The sequence below is a fragment of the Corvus kubaryi genome, unplaced genomic scaffold, assembly GCF_017639235.1.
Source record: "Corvus kubaryi isolate FWS band 111438036 unplaced genomic scaffold, C.kubaryi_AGA036_p1.0 37397, whole genome shotgun sequence".
Lineage (NCBI taxonomy): Eukaryota > Metazoa > Chordata > Aves > Passeriformes > Corvidae > Corvus > Corvus kubaryi.
This window is the reverse complement of record NW_024581136.1, coordinates 6,869,688-6,886,753: the sequence shown is the minus strand read 5'-3', so window position 1 is coordinate 6,886,753 and position 17,066 is coordinate 6,869,688. Positions and strand designations below refer to the sequence as shown.

The 17,066-nt window shown below is 36.6% G+C and overlaps 1 protein-coding gene across 7 annotated transcripts in view; it reads right to left on the bottom strand.

The window, feature by feature from the left end:
• The window catches only part of LOC121670924 (U2 snRNP associated SURP domain containing), a 51,600-nt gene that overhangs the window by 7,880 nt on the left and 26,654 nt on the right, over window positions 1–17,066 (bottom strand). For all 7 annotated transcript variants that reach the window (XM_042041879.1, XM_042041880.1, XM_042041876.1 and 4 more), the window contains 11 exons: window positions 14,037–14,141; window positions 12,783–12,849; window positions 12,530–12,693; window positions 11,240–11,402; window positions 10,657–10,736; window positions 9,555–9,642; window positions 7,838–7,960; window positions 6,780–6,936; window positions 6,338–6,433; window positions 5,667–5,733; window positions 4,562–4,724 (listed from right to left, as the gene is read on the bottom strand). In XM_042041879.1, coding sequence (XP_041897813.1) covers window positions 4,562–4,724; window positions 5,667–5,733; window positions 6,338–6,433; window positions 6,780–6,936; window positions 7,838–7,960; window positions 9,555–9,642; window positions 10,657–10,736; window positions 11,240–11,402; window positions 12,530–12,693; window positions 12,783–12,849; window positions 14,037–14,141 — 1,273 coding nt within the window. The remainder of the gene's footprint in view (window positions 1–4,561; window positions 4,725–5,666; window positions 5,734–6,337; window positions 6,434–6,779; window positions 6,937–7,837; window positions 7,961–9,554; window positions 9,643–10,656; window positions 10,737–11,239; window positions 11,403–12,529; window positions 12,694–12,782; window positions 12,850–14,036; window positions 14,142–17,066) is intronic.

Sequence of the window (17,066 nt, the reverse complement as noted above, 5' to 3'; positions counted from 1 at the left end):
ATCTAATTGATTAATTTTGTGAGCATTTCACTTTGTAAACCTGCATTGAGAATGAACTAATATATCCTCAATGCACTGGCTGTTCTTTAACTATTCTTGTTCAACAGACAAGAACTGTTAAGCCTGTTCATCTTTAGGAATAAATACACTGATTTTTATCTGGACTATCCCCAAAGTCAGTAATATGCATGATAAAATGGAAGGGGAAAATGTTTCAAATCCCTGTGCCCAAACTTTGCAATTCTAATTCCTTAGACAGAGCAGCCTCCCAGAGCAGAGTTCCCGGTCTTCAGAGACTGCAATGCAGAAGTGTCAGATATCACTGCTGTGAGCGATCCCTACTTAATGCTCCAGTGCAGGATCACATTTCTCACTAACACGAGGAGCTCTTTCCTACAAGCTCAAGACAAACACTCCACAGCATACCTCTTGTCTATTGGTTCTCATCTGGAGACTTCCTTCCTCTCTCACTGGACCCATTTGAGGAGAGTTTAAAGTGTTCAGCCTTAGCTAGAAGCTGAGGCCTTGCTTACAGCCCACCCAGGAAGCAAGCAAGCTAAAGGAACGGGTAACATTTTGCTACCACAGCTCAGGGAAACCAGACTGCTGCAAACTGAAGCTCTGCTTTTTCCATTTAGATACCAACAGGTGTGTTGTCAGTAGCCTCCCTTACTTAAAACTGATCTGCTTCCAAAAACTGTTCTTGGTTTTCTAACCTTCTGCTGATACTGAGACCATGCACAGGATCTTCAGTGCAAAAAGGCTTTTTCACAAGAGGTTATTCCACAGTTACACAGCCTCTCAACTTAAAGCGGCCACATTCAAACATAACTAATTTGAGATAAATTAGCTGCATGCTACATATTAGGATGAACTAGGAAGCTCATCACCAGACACTTGATGAAAGATAGGAATTTCTGCTTGGTAAGTAATGTAAGCACTTCAGTGTAGACTGATTAGATACAGACAGGACAGACATCCAAACAGACCAAAGTGTTTTGGTTTTCTTCAGAACAGTCTTGCAACAACAATGGCCATCACAAGTCCTAGATTTTGCCAGAAGCAGAGCAAAATATTTCTTTGAAAGCTTGATCTTTCCAGCAAGTCTATGAGTAGTGGAATCTCTGCAGCTACAATATTATCAACAACAGATGACAGATGTACTGATGTACACATGTGAGATATCTCTTCTGCCACAGAGCCCTCTGGCACGCTCCATCACACTCACAGGTTGCCAAGAGTCTTGGAGCTAAGCAATTCCTTGCTTTTGTAAAACAGAAATAAGAGTCAAAGATTTAAAACAGACCAGAATCTTCTGAGTAATCATCATCGTCAAAGAAACAACTGCTATAAATAGCAAAACTATTGGTTAAGCAAAAGGCAATTTGTCTCATCTGTTATTATTAAGCCACAATCAGTAGGATACTTAATAGCATATCTTTACACCATTTTGCATTAGCCTCAAGTGAGCCAGCTACAGAAACCTCCACAAACTGCAAAAACCAAAGGGTTATATATTGTTTCAGTGATGATTACAGACAGCTCCTGTGACCTGACAAACAAATACTCAAAAGTTGAGTATTCTGCACACTAAGCACCATAATCCAGAGAAAGAAATACGGAAATTTTATGGAACTTCTTGACAAAAGTAACCACCTTTCCTTTGTGACATCCAGGAAACTCTCTTTGGCGCTTGGTAGAAAAATAAATCAGACTTTCAATACCATGAGGGGGCAGGGGGTGTTTGGTGTGGAGTATCTGTGCAGGGGGCAGCGAGGTACTGCCAGAGCACAGACACAGGATGGTGTAACAGGATCCAATCCTGCCCTTCCTGAAGCTGGGGGTACCAGCAGAAAGGCCCAGCAGGAAGGAACCCTCCACACCACTGGTCTCCTACCTCAGTCAAACACTGCTTTGAGGTCTCAGGTGGCCAACATAAAGGTGAGTAAAGCCAGATACTAAGACAGACTAAAATCCTGTTTAACCCTTTTGGAAGCACTGATATGTCTGGACTTATGAACAGCCTGCCTCCTGCTGCAGATGAAGCCTGTGCTGTGCTTTTTTGTTTGTTGGAGTAGGATTATCAAAACTTGTGCAGCAAGGTGGAGACAGAAGTAAGACACCTTAGAGAAAGGTACAAAGCGGACTATGCTGCTTCATTTTGTCTGTGAGTTTTTGTACACTCTAAGGGAACATGCTTAATGAACAATTTAAATAATAAAATTCCCATTTTTCTACCACTTCACAGCACCAAGGTCTCTTTACAAAGAGGAATACACCTTTCTTTTAGATGTCCCCGAGGGATGAAAGGCACACAGCACCATAAAGACCATTCCGAAATTTAAGTTATAATACAAAGAAAAGTGCCAATCTTTCCACACTTAAACAGTTAAGAAATCACTGTTCTTCAGTGTTACAGGAAAGCCTCTGCTCCTGCTAAGTTCTGGAAAGAATTCACACTTCAGAAGGATTAACAGGGGTATGAGGCAAGGCAAACAAAAGGTTACTAAATTGTCTCCTCTGATGTGATGGCTGAGGCCAAAGTTTGTTTCTTACTTCACTTTCCCCTTCCAGCTAACAAGCTTAATTTACTAACTGTGCCAAGAGAAAGAACTGTTGCTCTATTAATGAATTTCCAAAAAATGCATGAAAAAATGTTTCTCAGCTTCCCTGGCAGTCACTGTGTAGACTGTGCAGCTAGTGAATCAGACTTCACCAATTTTTTTGCCAAATATTTTACACAACATTTTTTTACAGTGCATATTAGATGGCATAATTCTTAAAGCTGGTAATTGGTTGTTTTTTTCCTCAGCCCCTTCCCTGAAATTAATAATGGATGTGGGTTTTGGCAGGGACTGGGTACATACTAAGAAGAAACCATGAGTGTGAATGCTTTGAAGTAGTACAGGGAGTACTTTCTTGTCAATTACAAACTTGACGAAAATTTTAAGTACTCCTACATAGTGTCTGAAATGTTCTCAAAAAGGAAAAAAATTGTTCTCCTCTTCTGGCAGTTCCAAAAGTGTAAAACCAAGATGGTAATTCACTTACCAAAAAGAATAAAATGCAAACATGCACTTGAAAAACTCAGGTATTTGCCACCTAAAACTTTTACTGACAGAGTACATTGATGAAAGAACTTAAAACACTTGTGCAGTGTAAAAGTGACAATGGTTAAAACAAATCAGTGCCAAACCTGCTTCCACAACTGCCAAGATAAGGTCCGTAAAACAGATACTCAATCTGAAAGGAGCTCTTTCCATAACTGCTACAATCAATATTACAGAAACATGAAAATTAGTTTCACTTGTACTTTCATTAGTCTAACATCATGTATTTTCTACAAAAATACTGCCACCATGAGTCAGGTCAGACATAAATCCCACTCCGCTTCTCACACTCAGAATTTACTCACTTAATATGGCTACATATCATGAACTTTCAAACCGCTGCACAAAACAAGAGGTTTCTAAGTGCTTAGTGAGAGTCTATTAGTTTCAATAAAATCTGAATAGTTAAAGGGAGGCTTATTTGAGAGAAACAACATTTTTGACATTTTCAATTATTGGCTGAACATCTTAGAAGAATATTACAGGGCTTTGCTAATGTCTGATTTTAGCTAACTAGCACATTATAGAATAAACAGGTAGGCAGCCACAATTCCACCTTCAAAACATTACTCAGATTATAACCTGTCATTTGGAGATGCTACAACTGCCGTAAGTATTTAGAAGCTTCTTAATATCATTTTAATGCACTGAACAGAAGCTACAAGAATTCTGGTATTCAATGTCCCCCAGGTTTGAATACTGAATACAAGCCAGAAAGTCACATACAATTTTTAACCTGATTTTGCATGGCAAGTGTGTATCAGAAAGGGTTCACTGCTAGACAAAGCTTGTGCTAAATTCCAGTTCTAGTCACTTTCTCAGTCAAGCACAAGCTCAGAAGCCAGAACAAAGACATAACTTCTGCTTATCAAGCTTAACAGCTACAATAACACCTGTGCTTGGAGAAAGGAGAGAACAACCAGTGAGCCCTACGAACTGCATGTAGGGCTTCAATTAAAATACTCCATTCCACGACCACCTGAGTTAGTTGTATCTACTTCTTTGACAGCTGAGACCGTAAAAAGAGACATTGTTAAATGCAATAAAATACAGACACTTCGAGGCAAGAAACAGAGAAAACAAGAAACGTAGAGGACTAAGGCCACATCCAAAAGTTAATCCCATTTGCCCAAGGGGAGGAAAGCGTATGAGGACCCAAGTGATCTAAAGCTCCTAGTGGTTCTGAAAAGCAACAGTCATTCTCAGCATGCAATATCCCCTGACTCTATTTTCCGTTTTTTCCTGCATTATTTTAGAAGTCAAAACCAGGCAATGTAAGGGTGTGAACAAATATACCTTTACAAAAATACACCAGACTAAAACAAAACCCCACTATATAACAGGACTGTAATTATTTCAGTAAAAATAACTCCCTATCATATGTAGAGAACTCAGGGTGGAGTGACAATTGGAAAGGTCCAGAAGGGTGGCACAAAACACCCCATGCTCACCTCTATCTCTCGGAGTTTGGCACGCTTTTCTTCACTCATTTCTGAATATTTGACTGATGACTTGGATTCGGGCATTTCCTCTTTAATAGGATTGGAATACATGTGTTGTTCTTCTGACTTAGAACTCTGAGTGTCTTCTTCATCTTCACTTTCTTCTTCTTGACTTTACAGAAAACATACAGAACTAACTAAGACGTAACAGGTATTTTAAGTATATATGAAATATACTACTTCTCCTACTTAGTTTCTATGATTAGTTACTAGTTCTGAAATATATTAAGTTAGATTATGTAAAAGTCTGCAGCTACAAATTAGTCTCCATCTGGGAGACAGATAACTTTCTCATTTAATAAATTGTTGTTATTTTTTATTACTCACACAATTTATACTTTTCACAGAAACAGAGTGCAGAAGAATTCATGAATTTTATAGTCATCAAATACAACTCTACCTCAGCTACTGAACAAACCCATTCCCTCAGGAGAATCTCAAAGTGCTGTAATGGAGCTTTTCAGGTATATTAAGTTTAATGGAAGAACAAAATTTACTACATTTGCTTTTGGGAGATAAACCTGAGAGATGGCAGATACCCAAAATTATATTCCCAGGCTGGCCACTAGAGTGCTGCAGGACTCCATGCAATGCAGGAAGTATTTACAGCATTAACTAACAGATGTTCTCAAAGACAACTCAAAACCAACTTCTGTTGGCATGGAGCCTACCAGCATCCAACAAAACACCTCAGAACATGACTCACTGTGCTTGTCTCAGAAGCAAAAGGCAGAGATTTAGATATATTCATATACACCTGATAGCAAGATATCCATACTACTACCTTAGTTCTTACTATTTGATGTTAAATTCTCAAATCAGCATAACAACTCTACCAAAAGGTGTAATTTGTCATGTTAGAAAAAAATCATGGGGACTGAAAGCATGCTGCACTAAAATCCTGACTTTTCTCCATTTTCTTATTTTCCTACTTTCAGAACTTCATTTTTGTTCTACTCATGTAATAGATATCTATCTTATAAGGAGTTCCAAAGACACTCAACCTTAGATACATAAAATAAGTATGTTTTCATCAGAATGGAAAAGTATTTACTTTTGAATTTCTTCCTCCTCAGATTCTTCATGTTGGTCAAAAAGCTCCCACTTAGAAGTAGTAACAGCTAGAAGAGATAGCAGGATAATTTTAACAACAAAAAAAGCTACCACTTGATCTGAAAATTAGTATTTGTAATATAATTATAATAAGATGTATAGTATATAAGATATAATAAGAAGTACAATGTGGTAAAACTTACCAGCATCTAGCACTTAATACAGACTTTCTATTTCACAGAAATATTCAAACCAGCCCATTATCAGAATATTTACCATTCACTGAGCTATTCGCTCACATTGTGTATCACATTTCAGTAAATCCTTCAAAAGCAGGCAAGTATTTGTCCGTTTATAAAATATTATCTTTCAAACCAAGATTTTAAAAGACTGCCAACTACAAACACATTTTTTTTTTGTTTTCAGTATTTATTCTTAATGAACTGGAAATTACTTTTAAAGGTTGATAGATTATTGAAGTAGAATAACTGCAACAGAATACAGTATTTTCCTTTTTGGTTAAAAATTCAGTGAACAAGTTACAACAGAAAATCCCACTATGTTACAACATGAATTCCATTAGCATTTTAGCACAGATCAGCTGAAAATAATCATTGCTTAAGTGACATTATGGTTTCAATTTACTTCAGAAAAGATACTGTCAAAACTAACCTTGGGCTTCCAGTTCCGATTCATCCACTGCTTCCCACTTCGAAGGGGCAACTTTAAATATAGGCTCATTCTTTTTTGAATCTTCAGTTGTATCCACTGGTGGAGAAAGAGACACAGAAAAATAACTTACAAAGCTCTTTAGAAGTTGAAACGGAAAAGTACTAAGATAACAATCAATTAAATAATGAAACAGATGATACAATGTTAGTATCTGCAAAGAAAGAAACCAGGTTTTACATCCCAACATGTATAACATCAGAAGACACCTCCTGTGTTTCTGAAGCAATTACTACCTAAAAGCAGTAGAGCAAATTGAAATTAATCAACTCAACATTTTACAAAGCTACATGCCAGATCAGTTCTAGGCTGTATTTCTAAAAACTCCACAGGAAAAAAAGATCAAGGATTGAAGATTCAATCTGAAAGTTGAAACATTTCATACAAGGAACTCCATCAAGATCATCATCCAGTGATTTAATTGGGACTCCATCCAGATCATCAATAGGAGCAGCATCAATAGGAATTCCATCCACATCTTCTAGTGGAGCACCATCGAGCTCTTCCTCAATGGGAGCACCATCAAGATCATCCGGTACTTCCTGAAAGCAAATAATATGTAATTATTTCACGTACAAATTTACATTGCTTTTCTTTACTTCTCCAATTATTAAATAATTTCTTTTTAAAGAAGCACTTTTATAAATATCAAAGCCTCAAAAATATCTACTGCAACAATTTTTGCTAACAAGTATAGTTGCTTATTCTAGAGTAAATAACACGACAATATCTTCCTATAAAAAATTATAGGCAAGAACTTAGAATTTGCCCACAATGTACTGAAAGGAGGTCAATAGGCTTTCCAATACCTATATGCAAAAGAAGAGCTATTAAATTGAAGTATAGCTCAAAATCAGCCAATTAGAGTCAGATAAATCACACTTACTTGATATGAAAGTTTCCCCAAGACCAGCAAAATGAACAACTGACAAAAATGGCCTATTTAGCAGGAACACCAATTTAAGGAACACACAAATTATAAATACAGCTGTGTATTCTAACTTGTTAGGTACAGGCACTGTCCTTCATACGTGTGTGTTCACCCTGCTCTTCCATTCAGAGGAATCAGCTGCCCTTCCAATTATACTACAGGCCTCCTTCCCACTGCTCTGGAAGGCATCTTTCCACACAGTTCCAATGCCTGAAACTCCACTCAGAATTCAGAGAGAGATATTACAGAGTATTTCCAACACAAAGGAAATACCTGTCATTCTGCACTAGTCTTTGCTCTGAAACACTTTCACAATGTAACTCCACCACAGCACTCATAGACAGATTAAACAGTATTTGCTTTTGAAAATATGTTACACCTCTGTTTAGGAGCAAGGACTTGAAGGAAAGACAGGTTTATTCACCCTAAAAGAGCGAAATAATCCTTGCCAGCCCTATTTTATATTAACACACTTTTTCCCATCTGCTAGCATAGATCCTGAGGCCACTTACCTCCGTTTCTTTATCTTCCATGATATTTACAAGTCCCAAGAAAATATTCTGTAGTTTGATCAGAAATGGTTCTGGATAGATTGCCCAGTCTTCCCATGCTCGGAAGCATGTCATCACTCGTTGCTAGAAGCAAGAGGAAAGAAAAAAAGCTAAAACATTTGTATTCAAGAAATTTATTTCTTTGATGGGAAATAGACCACAGAGAACTACTACTGTAGACAACTATTCCTAAGTAGTTCCACACTGAAGTATATTGCAATGATACCATGCTGGGCAAGACTAGTCATTTTACAAAAATATGTATATAGGAACTACATTTTAAGAAATCTCACTTGGGTTTCATTTTCCTTTTAAATTCCTATTACATTATCCATTTTGGCTGTTGCCAATTCTATCCTGATAGTAAATTTCATTCTGCCCCAATGTTTGAAGCAGGTGCCTCCACCAAATGTAAGAGAAAATATCTTTTTGTAAAATAAAATAACTAAAATTAACATTGGCTTATACATATTATTGAACTGAAGTTGTGTTCCTACTTCCATTTTGTTCAGCCTGGAGAAGAGAAGGCTCTGGGGAGACTTTAGAGCCCCTTCCAGCATCCACAGGGGCTAAAAGAAAGCTGGAGAAGGACCTCTTACAAATGCAGGTAGTGACAGGACAAGGGGGGGATGGCTTTAAACAGAAAAGAGGGTTGGATTAGATTAGCTGTTATCAAGAAATTCTTCAGTGTGAAGGTGCTGAGGCACTGGCACAGGTTGCTCAGAGAAGTTATGGATGCCCCACCCCTGGAAGTGTTCAAGGCGAGGCCGGATGGAGATCTGAGCAACCTGGTTTAGTGAAATGTGTCTTGGACCACGGCAGCAGGTTGGAACAAGATGATCTTTAAAAAGTTCCTTCCAACCCAAATAATTTTATGATTTTTCTTCTTAAAAAGCATATTTGAAAAGATGTGTTTCAGTTCAAGTTTGACACTCTAAATGTAACTGAAGATGCGGATATACTAAAAAAAATCTGCCTCTCTTTATCATATAATTTAACAAAGGTTTAAAATAGCAGATAACTAAAGCTGATTCTCAATCTAGAGCAATTGAAAGCAGAAGGATTGAGGACAACCAGGATGAAGACCTTAATACAGAAAAACTAACTACACTGTAAGCTTTGTATTTAAAGCTTCTGACTGAAAAACAAAATGAAAAAAGAAGCGGGGGGCAGCATAGAAACAGAAGGAACAGCGTCAAGCATGAGAAGCAGAGAGCATTTGACCTCAAAAATCACTCTCAATTACCCATGGTCAGACTGCTTATCAGAAATCTAAAATAAAGCCTGACACAAAAAATGTTTAAAAGTAACTTTGTGCAGTTCTGCCCAGGAGTTTCTTTCCACTCTGAGCACTTCCACACAAGTTTACTTCTGAATTTGAAATACAGCTGGCCCAACCAGTAAGAAAGCTAGAAGGCCTTGTCTGCAACTCAAGTGATAGATATCCTCTCAACTCCACAACTGTAAATCTACTGGTACACTTCAGCTGGCAGATGCTCATTTCCTTCCTTAATTTCAAGGCTATCTTTGCAAAAGAGAAAACCTTTTAAAAATATTCTTTTTAAAGCCTAATTAGGGACCTTGATGTCTAAGCCACCTATCATAGTATGCAATCTCTTGGGCAGGAATATCTATTTATATGACTTCTATGTCATGTAAATAACAATGAAATACATACCTTGAAATTTTCAGACTGTAAATGGCCTTGTATTGTACGGTAAGTAGCATTGAGATCAGAGAATATCTGACATAATTTTGTTTCAAAACTAGAATTAAACATATACATTTCTTTAGTTAAACTTCGTAATATATGTTTTCTGGACATACATAATTCATGAAAATACCTGGGACACAGGACTCAAAAGCACAAGGTTCTGATCCTTACAGTAGCCATGAACTGAACTATAAAGCAAATATGATTACTATATATTAAATCACCTTGGACAACAACAGAACTGTGAAGGGAGATCTTCACATCTGCTGCAGTCTCTTTATACACCCTGGAAAGATTGGAGGACGATAAAAGGAGTTTTACAACCTTAAATAGAATGAAAGAATTGTCTCAAAATTCAATCTGAAATTTTAAAAAATTCTTAGTTATGGCTGTATTCTAATTTATTCAGTGAGGCCCTCAATGAAAGCACAGTGAGCAACAGCTGCCCAGCTTCCGTTGAGCTTCTAACAATGTGCAAAAAATAAACCAGCACAACACAGACACATTGCAACAAGAAACATCAATTGCAATCACTAGAGTTTTGTAACATGCTGAATATTTCCCACCATGCTGTCGTAACATTAGAGACACTCCAGGAACTAGACACAAACATTTAATATGACACAGATACTGTCCCTTGGACATTCTTCCTAAATTCTGCTCACACCTTAGAAATAAAGTACATAATATCCCCTTATACCTTGTCCAAAGTTTATGGAAAGTTAACCCTCCCACATTTTAATAAAAATAAATCTGTTTCAGAAATTTACTTCTTTGCTTGAACTATTTGCTGTACCATATCTTGAATATTATCCACAGGCTCTCTCTGTCAAGAGGCACACGAAGTATTCTCACCTTTGGTCCCTTGAATAGGGCACATACATTTTTTGCATTACCAACATGCTACATTTTCATGCAAACAGATATAAATACCATCAGTCTGTAATAGCAGTAGCACAGAGAAGTGCAAATTTCTCTACAACCACATTTATCCAGAGATGTACATACAGAGATGAATACAAGCAGGATTTTTTTAACTACCAATCACCTAAAATATTATACTTACAATTTTCTATAGTAGGAAGCATTGGCAACTTTAGCTGAAGAGTTGTATAACACATCTGACACTAGATACAATCTTGCAATCTACAATAAAAAATGGTCAAATGAAGATGACTCCAATTTAAATTATCCTGAAAATAAAGGCATTTTCACACAAAGAATACAAGACAGTTTAAACTGTCTGGAAGTACCTAATTAGAATTAAGTGTAGCACAGCTGTATTATTAATAAACATGCTAAGACACAATTAGCCCCCTCTTATGCTATAGGGAACTAACTACTGTAACATATTCCCACAGCATTACAAAGGAGAATCATGGCATTCCAGTTTAAATTGCCTCATCTGATCAGATCATTTCAATCTTTTCAATTTCACAGTAAGGCAGAACATTATTTACAAGCAACTCCAGAAAGAATAAAAATATGTAACAAAATTCCACAAGAAGAGATCATACTTAAATTCAAGTCCACGTTTTAGTACAAAGCCTCAATACTATCTGAAACTTATGAAATAGTGCTTGTAAATTACATGCACGTGCTAAGTGAGCTCCTCCCCCAAGATACAAGATTATTGAAAATCTCCACACCTTCTTAGGAAGAGGAGTCTTGAGAATGGACAATGACTCTGTAATGCAGTCCACAATTTCTTCAGCAGCTTCCGCATTATTTAGACAGAAAACCATTGCGTCACCAATATCGTTCTTCCGAGGTGTTAATCCACGCAGAATTTCCTCTAGTTTGTCCCTCTGTCTGAAATACCAGGAATTTTAATACTGTCAATATAAACTACTTTTGTACTAAAGTATTTTTGGGCCTTTACGTTTAATGGTTTTTTGGTTTTCCATCTTTAGAAGAAAAGCCATTTTCAGTATTTTTATATTCTTTTGCCTGAGTTCTTTCAGTGGTTCATGAATTTTTGTGTCCATATTACATAAAGTGCAAAAAATTCTCACTCAAGTCTTGATTACATACAGAAATCAAGGAAAAATAGCTGAGAAATACCTAATTAAGCACATCAGTATCTCTAATAAAGTAATTATCTTTCTGGATTTAGCTTAGGCCTAAACCAAATGGATAAATCTAAAGCATGCAAGTCATTTCTGCTACAGAATAAGAAACACTAAATTCAGAAAACTAGTAAATAAACAATTACTTCACATTTTCCCTGACCTCCATATGCAGAGAACATGTTTAAAAGAATCTCTTTTTGAGCCTTTCCAAAAGAAGGTATGAGAAACAAACTGTGTATTAAAATGTACAGAAGCATGACTGGTATAGTAACTATGGTGAGAAGAATAAAACAAGAAAAGAATTCCACACATTTTGGAAAATTGCTAGGAACACATCGGTAACAACAGCAGCAAAGTTAAGAAAAGGAGGTCTCCATTTCCACTACCACAGCCATCTCCAGCACAGTGACAATTCACAGCAAAGAACTCTGATATCTCTCTCTTCCTGTTTATTAACAGCTGCTCCCAATTTTAATTTCTGATGAACAGCATCAGTAAAGTTTAAGATTACAGCAACTATTTAGCTCATGAGGTCATAATGATGTTGAGAAAAGTGCTACATATCGTCACCTACAGACAGCAATAGAAAATGGGGAAGAACACTCAGCTTCCCAATCCCTTTCAAATTAAAGGTTAGTAACAGTTGGAATGAAAGGTTCAGTGATGACAAATCTAACCAAATCCAGAACACATCAACAAGTATGATCGGAAGCACTGAGGTGAAGAAACACTTACTCTGACATATACAGAATACTATGACAAGCACGACAACTTACGGGATGACACATTAAAACTATAGAAACACAATGGGTAAACCCAGGCAGACTAGCTATCAGAGCAGCACCATAAATCACAGGTAGTACATACTCTTCCTTAAGTGCACCCTTCTTGTTCGGTTCCTCCACAAATGCCTCCGTTTCTTGCTCTTCTGACATCCCATGCAAGTATGGATTCAATGGTGGTGGCCTCCAAAAGGATCCATTTTTGAACATACGGAAATCTTCTGTCCTCCACTTGGTTGGAGCATCCCCCTACGAAAAAAAGCAGAAGTATTTTTACTTTGGTGTTATCTTACTTCACTATGCCTGAAGCTATGAATTATCACTAAAATTCTACTTGCCTGAAGAATTGAATAAAGCTTCCATCTATAATACACATGGGCTGGAGTCTGGTTTTCAAATAAAAACCTAAACCAAAGAAGAAAGAAAAGACACAAAGCATTTTACAAATTTTGAACTGACACAAATTCAAAGGAAGCAATAAAAAAAACCAAAACCAAACCCTGTTCAGAATTCCACCTCAGCTGCAGAGTGAACACAAGGAGCTGAAATCATGTACACCCACAGCACAGCCACGCAGAACATGTGCAACTGCTCCACACACACACATGCAATCTGCAGAGAGCAGAACTCCCCAAAGGCACAGCACTGCTCAGAAGTTAAAAGTAGAACAGAGTGAGAAAGAACAACTGTGCAACCTCACAGCAAAGCAGAAGAATCAGTGCAGAGTCACTACAGGAGCCACTGCAACCTCAGCACAAGTGATGCAGGAGCTTGCATTTACACAGTGAGGTGACTCATCAAATACTGAATGACCTCAAGTTTTCCACCAGTAAATTGTCTGTCACAACACTGGCAACATCAGATGGAGGATATGGGGGACAAGCAGCCCATTTTTAATGGCCAGGATATTTTGACCTGCATATTTTCTCACCTTGTATATAAAAATCATAATGAAGCACATCAAATTTACTGCAAATAAAACACTGCTAAAAGGTCATTTAGCACTTCCCTGAAAACCTTTTCAGAGACTGCATTTCACAAGAAATTTGGAAATTGATACTTTTTTATTCTATTAATGACAAGTGCTGGAAGTTCTCAAAACTTCCCTATGTCAGCTGAAGTTTTAATTCTATTTGCACTGATATAGAAGAAAAATTCCTCCCAGCTCTTGCTAAAGGTTAGAAATTAGGCTCCAGGAAGAGTGGACTTTACATTGAGTTTGTCTGTTTGGAGAAGGGGGGAGGATTTTTTTCTTTTTTCAAAATGTATGCTACTGCTTCCACTGATGACTGTGAATCCCTCAGAAAAGTATGTTTAAATGTTATTTATTTAAATATTTAGGAAAGTATTACATAGTGTGTGTGTGTACTATTTTACTTACTTATATGTACACATTAGTAACAGCTGGAATAAAAATGCATTCTTCCTTATAAAAGGATAATACAGTCATTGGTGCAATTTGTAAAGTTTAAATCTGCACATAAAGATAAATACAGCAAAAGCCAGTCTTATTAGTATTTCAAGAATACAAAATATTAACATCAGTGAAAACAGCATGGTGTTAGTTCCAAGTGAAGCACTGTAATAAGCACCTGAACATTGGGTTGTTGATTTCTCGGTTCATGATCATGGCTTCGAACATGGGCCCTTCCCGAACCACAAACTCTATCATTCGATGTATCAAAGCGAGCAAATTCCTACAACAACAACACAGTTAAAGAAAAATTGATTCAGACCTAACACTATATAAAACTACACTCCACCTAAGATACTACAACTGTGCAGGAGATTATTTTGCTGTATTGTTAAGAAATCTGCATAAAAGATAAGGTAACATGGAACATATTATAGCTTTGCATCACAGACACTGGCATTCTAAAAATCAAACCATGCCTAGCAGTGGTGGAGTAAGAATTTAAGAGACCTCCTTCCTGATTTTCCACGGCTTAGCCTACAACCATGTCTTGCTTAGCAGAAGCCTGATACACAAATAGGGGCACCTGAACACCAAAGTACAATTAACTATCAAAAACTAAGCCCTCATCTACATTGTCTAGAAATAAGACTGAAGTGTTAGCTGAAGTTCTACAGGGGAACAAGTGGCTGAATATTATGCCCAAAATAGCACACACATATTCAAGAGAATCTGCATTCAGCTTTCAAACTATTCAAGTATGAAAGGAAAAGCAAATAGCCTTCTTGATGCCAAACAGGGCAATCGTTTTATTAAATTTAGATAATCTCTTTTTGGTCAAGACTCAACGACTGGCATAGAACACAACTGTCCATCATTTTGTGTCATAACCATCCCATGTTCCCTCCCCCTCATACACCCATGAGAACCAAATCACAATTTAAAAATAATAAAAATCTGTTATCACTTCATTCAGCACTACATCCTGAGACAGGCAAGAAGCGGATGTGAAGTGCACATTTTTCAAGTCCCATCTGAAAATGTAAATTCACTTCTAAGCATGCTAACAGGAGACAGTCATAAAAGCTTTATAAAAAACAGTGATAGCCAGTTTCCAGCCCTTTGGGATTTTATGGAAACAGGGTACTGAATTTTTAAAATAGATTACCTAAATACAACAAAAGCTTCACAGCACGTGTCCTTTGAATGTGATGCAAGCAAAAAAAAAATACTGATTTTTACATTTTTTGTTTTCTTAGATGTAACAAATGGATAGTGGTTCTTTACATGTAATTCATTAGATTTCCATTTACCCTTTTAATTCCAAAATTGCTACATTGTAAAGTTGCAGAACTTTCTATTACTTCTTAGCAATGAGGTGACTATTTTCTACCATGAGAATTCCAAGTTCTGCCACAGATATATGCACTAGATTTAAAAAAAAATCAACTTAAAAACATAGTAATAGAAACCTATCCCTGCCAACTGCAAGTGTTGTTTTGAACCATCCAGCACTGAATCTACATTTGCCTCAAATATTACACAAATAAAATCAAACAGCTACCAGTTCTATCTTCCTTTTTATAATCCCAGAAACATTGCAAAGAGGACATAGTTTCAACAATTCTGTAGCCATTTTATTTACAGCAGTGTTCTGAAAGTCTAAATAGCAAGACTCTTCTTGTTATATGAACTGTATTTGAAAACACCAGCAAGAAAGAAATCTACAATTATCTTTCAAGCCTCTGAGCTATTACAGCATTTGTTTATTTTAAGGTAAATCCCGTGTGATCACTTCTGGCTTCCTGCAAAATCATCATTGGTTTTCACCTAATTTTTCTTTCATCAAGTAAAATAAAGTTGTGTAAGAGCAGCTTATGCTTGAACAAGAGCATCTGCTTTGTGAAGACCTCCGAGGTATGAAAATAGATTCAGCTCATCCTGTATCTGAAAGAGGTTGTCACAGGAATTTTGTTACGTTAAGACATGACTACTTGGAAGTGAATTTCTCAGAAAAAACAATTGATTATGCACACTCAAGGTTTGCCGTTTACTAAATACTAAGAAGTATGGGATGTCAAAAATGGTATTGAAAATTTTTAATTAAAGGTGAATAATTAAATGTATTATCCCACAGAAGTCAGTCAAAATTTTTGTATGATGGGATGCCCTGTGTAATGGTCTTAGCAATTGTCATTGGCAACTTCCAAAATTATCAGGAAAAGAATCATTATAAATGTTTTCAAATACAAATCATTTAACATGAGTTCTTATCATACAGGCTTTTAAAATGCTACAGTAAATAAAATGGACACATCTTTGACACCTACTCTGTGAGCACTGTACAGTTTTACAAGTACTTGTTCTACTACTCAATATGTTTCTCAAATTAAGACTCCTCCTGGTCACCCAAATTATTCAAGTCTCTACCCAACAAAAATTGTACTCTCCTAAAATTCCATCAAAAATACAGTGCATTGTAGCATGTACTGACAAGTTTGTTAATGCACTATAACCAGCTTCACAAACCTCTTTCTACCCCCTCCCCCCACGCAAAAAAAAGAAAAAAGGGACTTTGTGACAATTAAGACAGTGTAGTAAAAAAGCGATAGTGCATTATTTTAAAATGTCATTTAGCTTAAGTTGGCCAACAAAAAAAAGGTTTTTCATTTATAATAAAACCACATTTATTGGAGCCGATCGTACCAATGTCTGGTCAAAAACTGTATACTTTCCCAATCCATCCCATGATGTTTTCCTGGTCCCCCGCTGCCGCAGACAGTTCAGCTGGTGTTGCTCACCAAGGCCAATGTCAAAGAGAATTTGGTAATCTTTTGTGCTTCTTTACTTTTAAAACAGTGTTGTGTTCCTATGTTTGGGAAAAGGCTTTAGCTTAACTGAGCAAGAGTACGCCTAGACTAGCATGAAGGCAGGAACAGTGATGGGGACCAAAACGTAAAAAATCCTTGCAATAATACAAAAGGATATTTTTCAGTGACAAATTATTAACAGCTGCATTTAAAAAAATAGCAGAGAGCAAAAGTGATTTTCAACTGAACTGGTTATAAAATGTGCAAGTCAAAAAAAAGAGAAAAAAAAAGAAAAAGAAAAAAGAAAAAAGAAAAAAGAAAAAAAGAAAAAAGAAAAAAGAAAAAGAAAAAAGAAAAAAGAAAAAGAAAAAAGAAGAAAAGAAGAAAAAAAAGAAAAA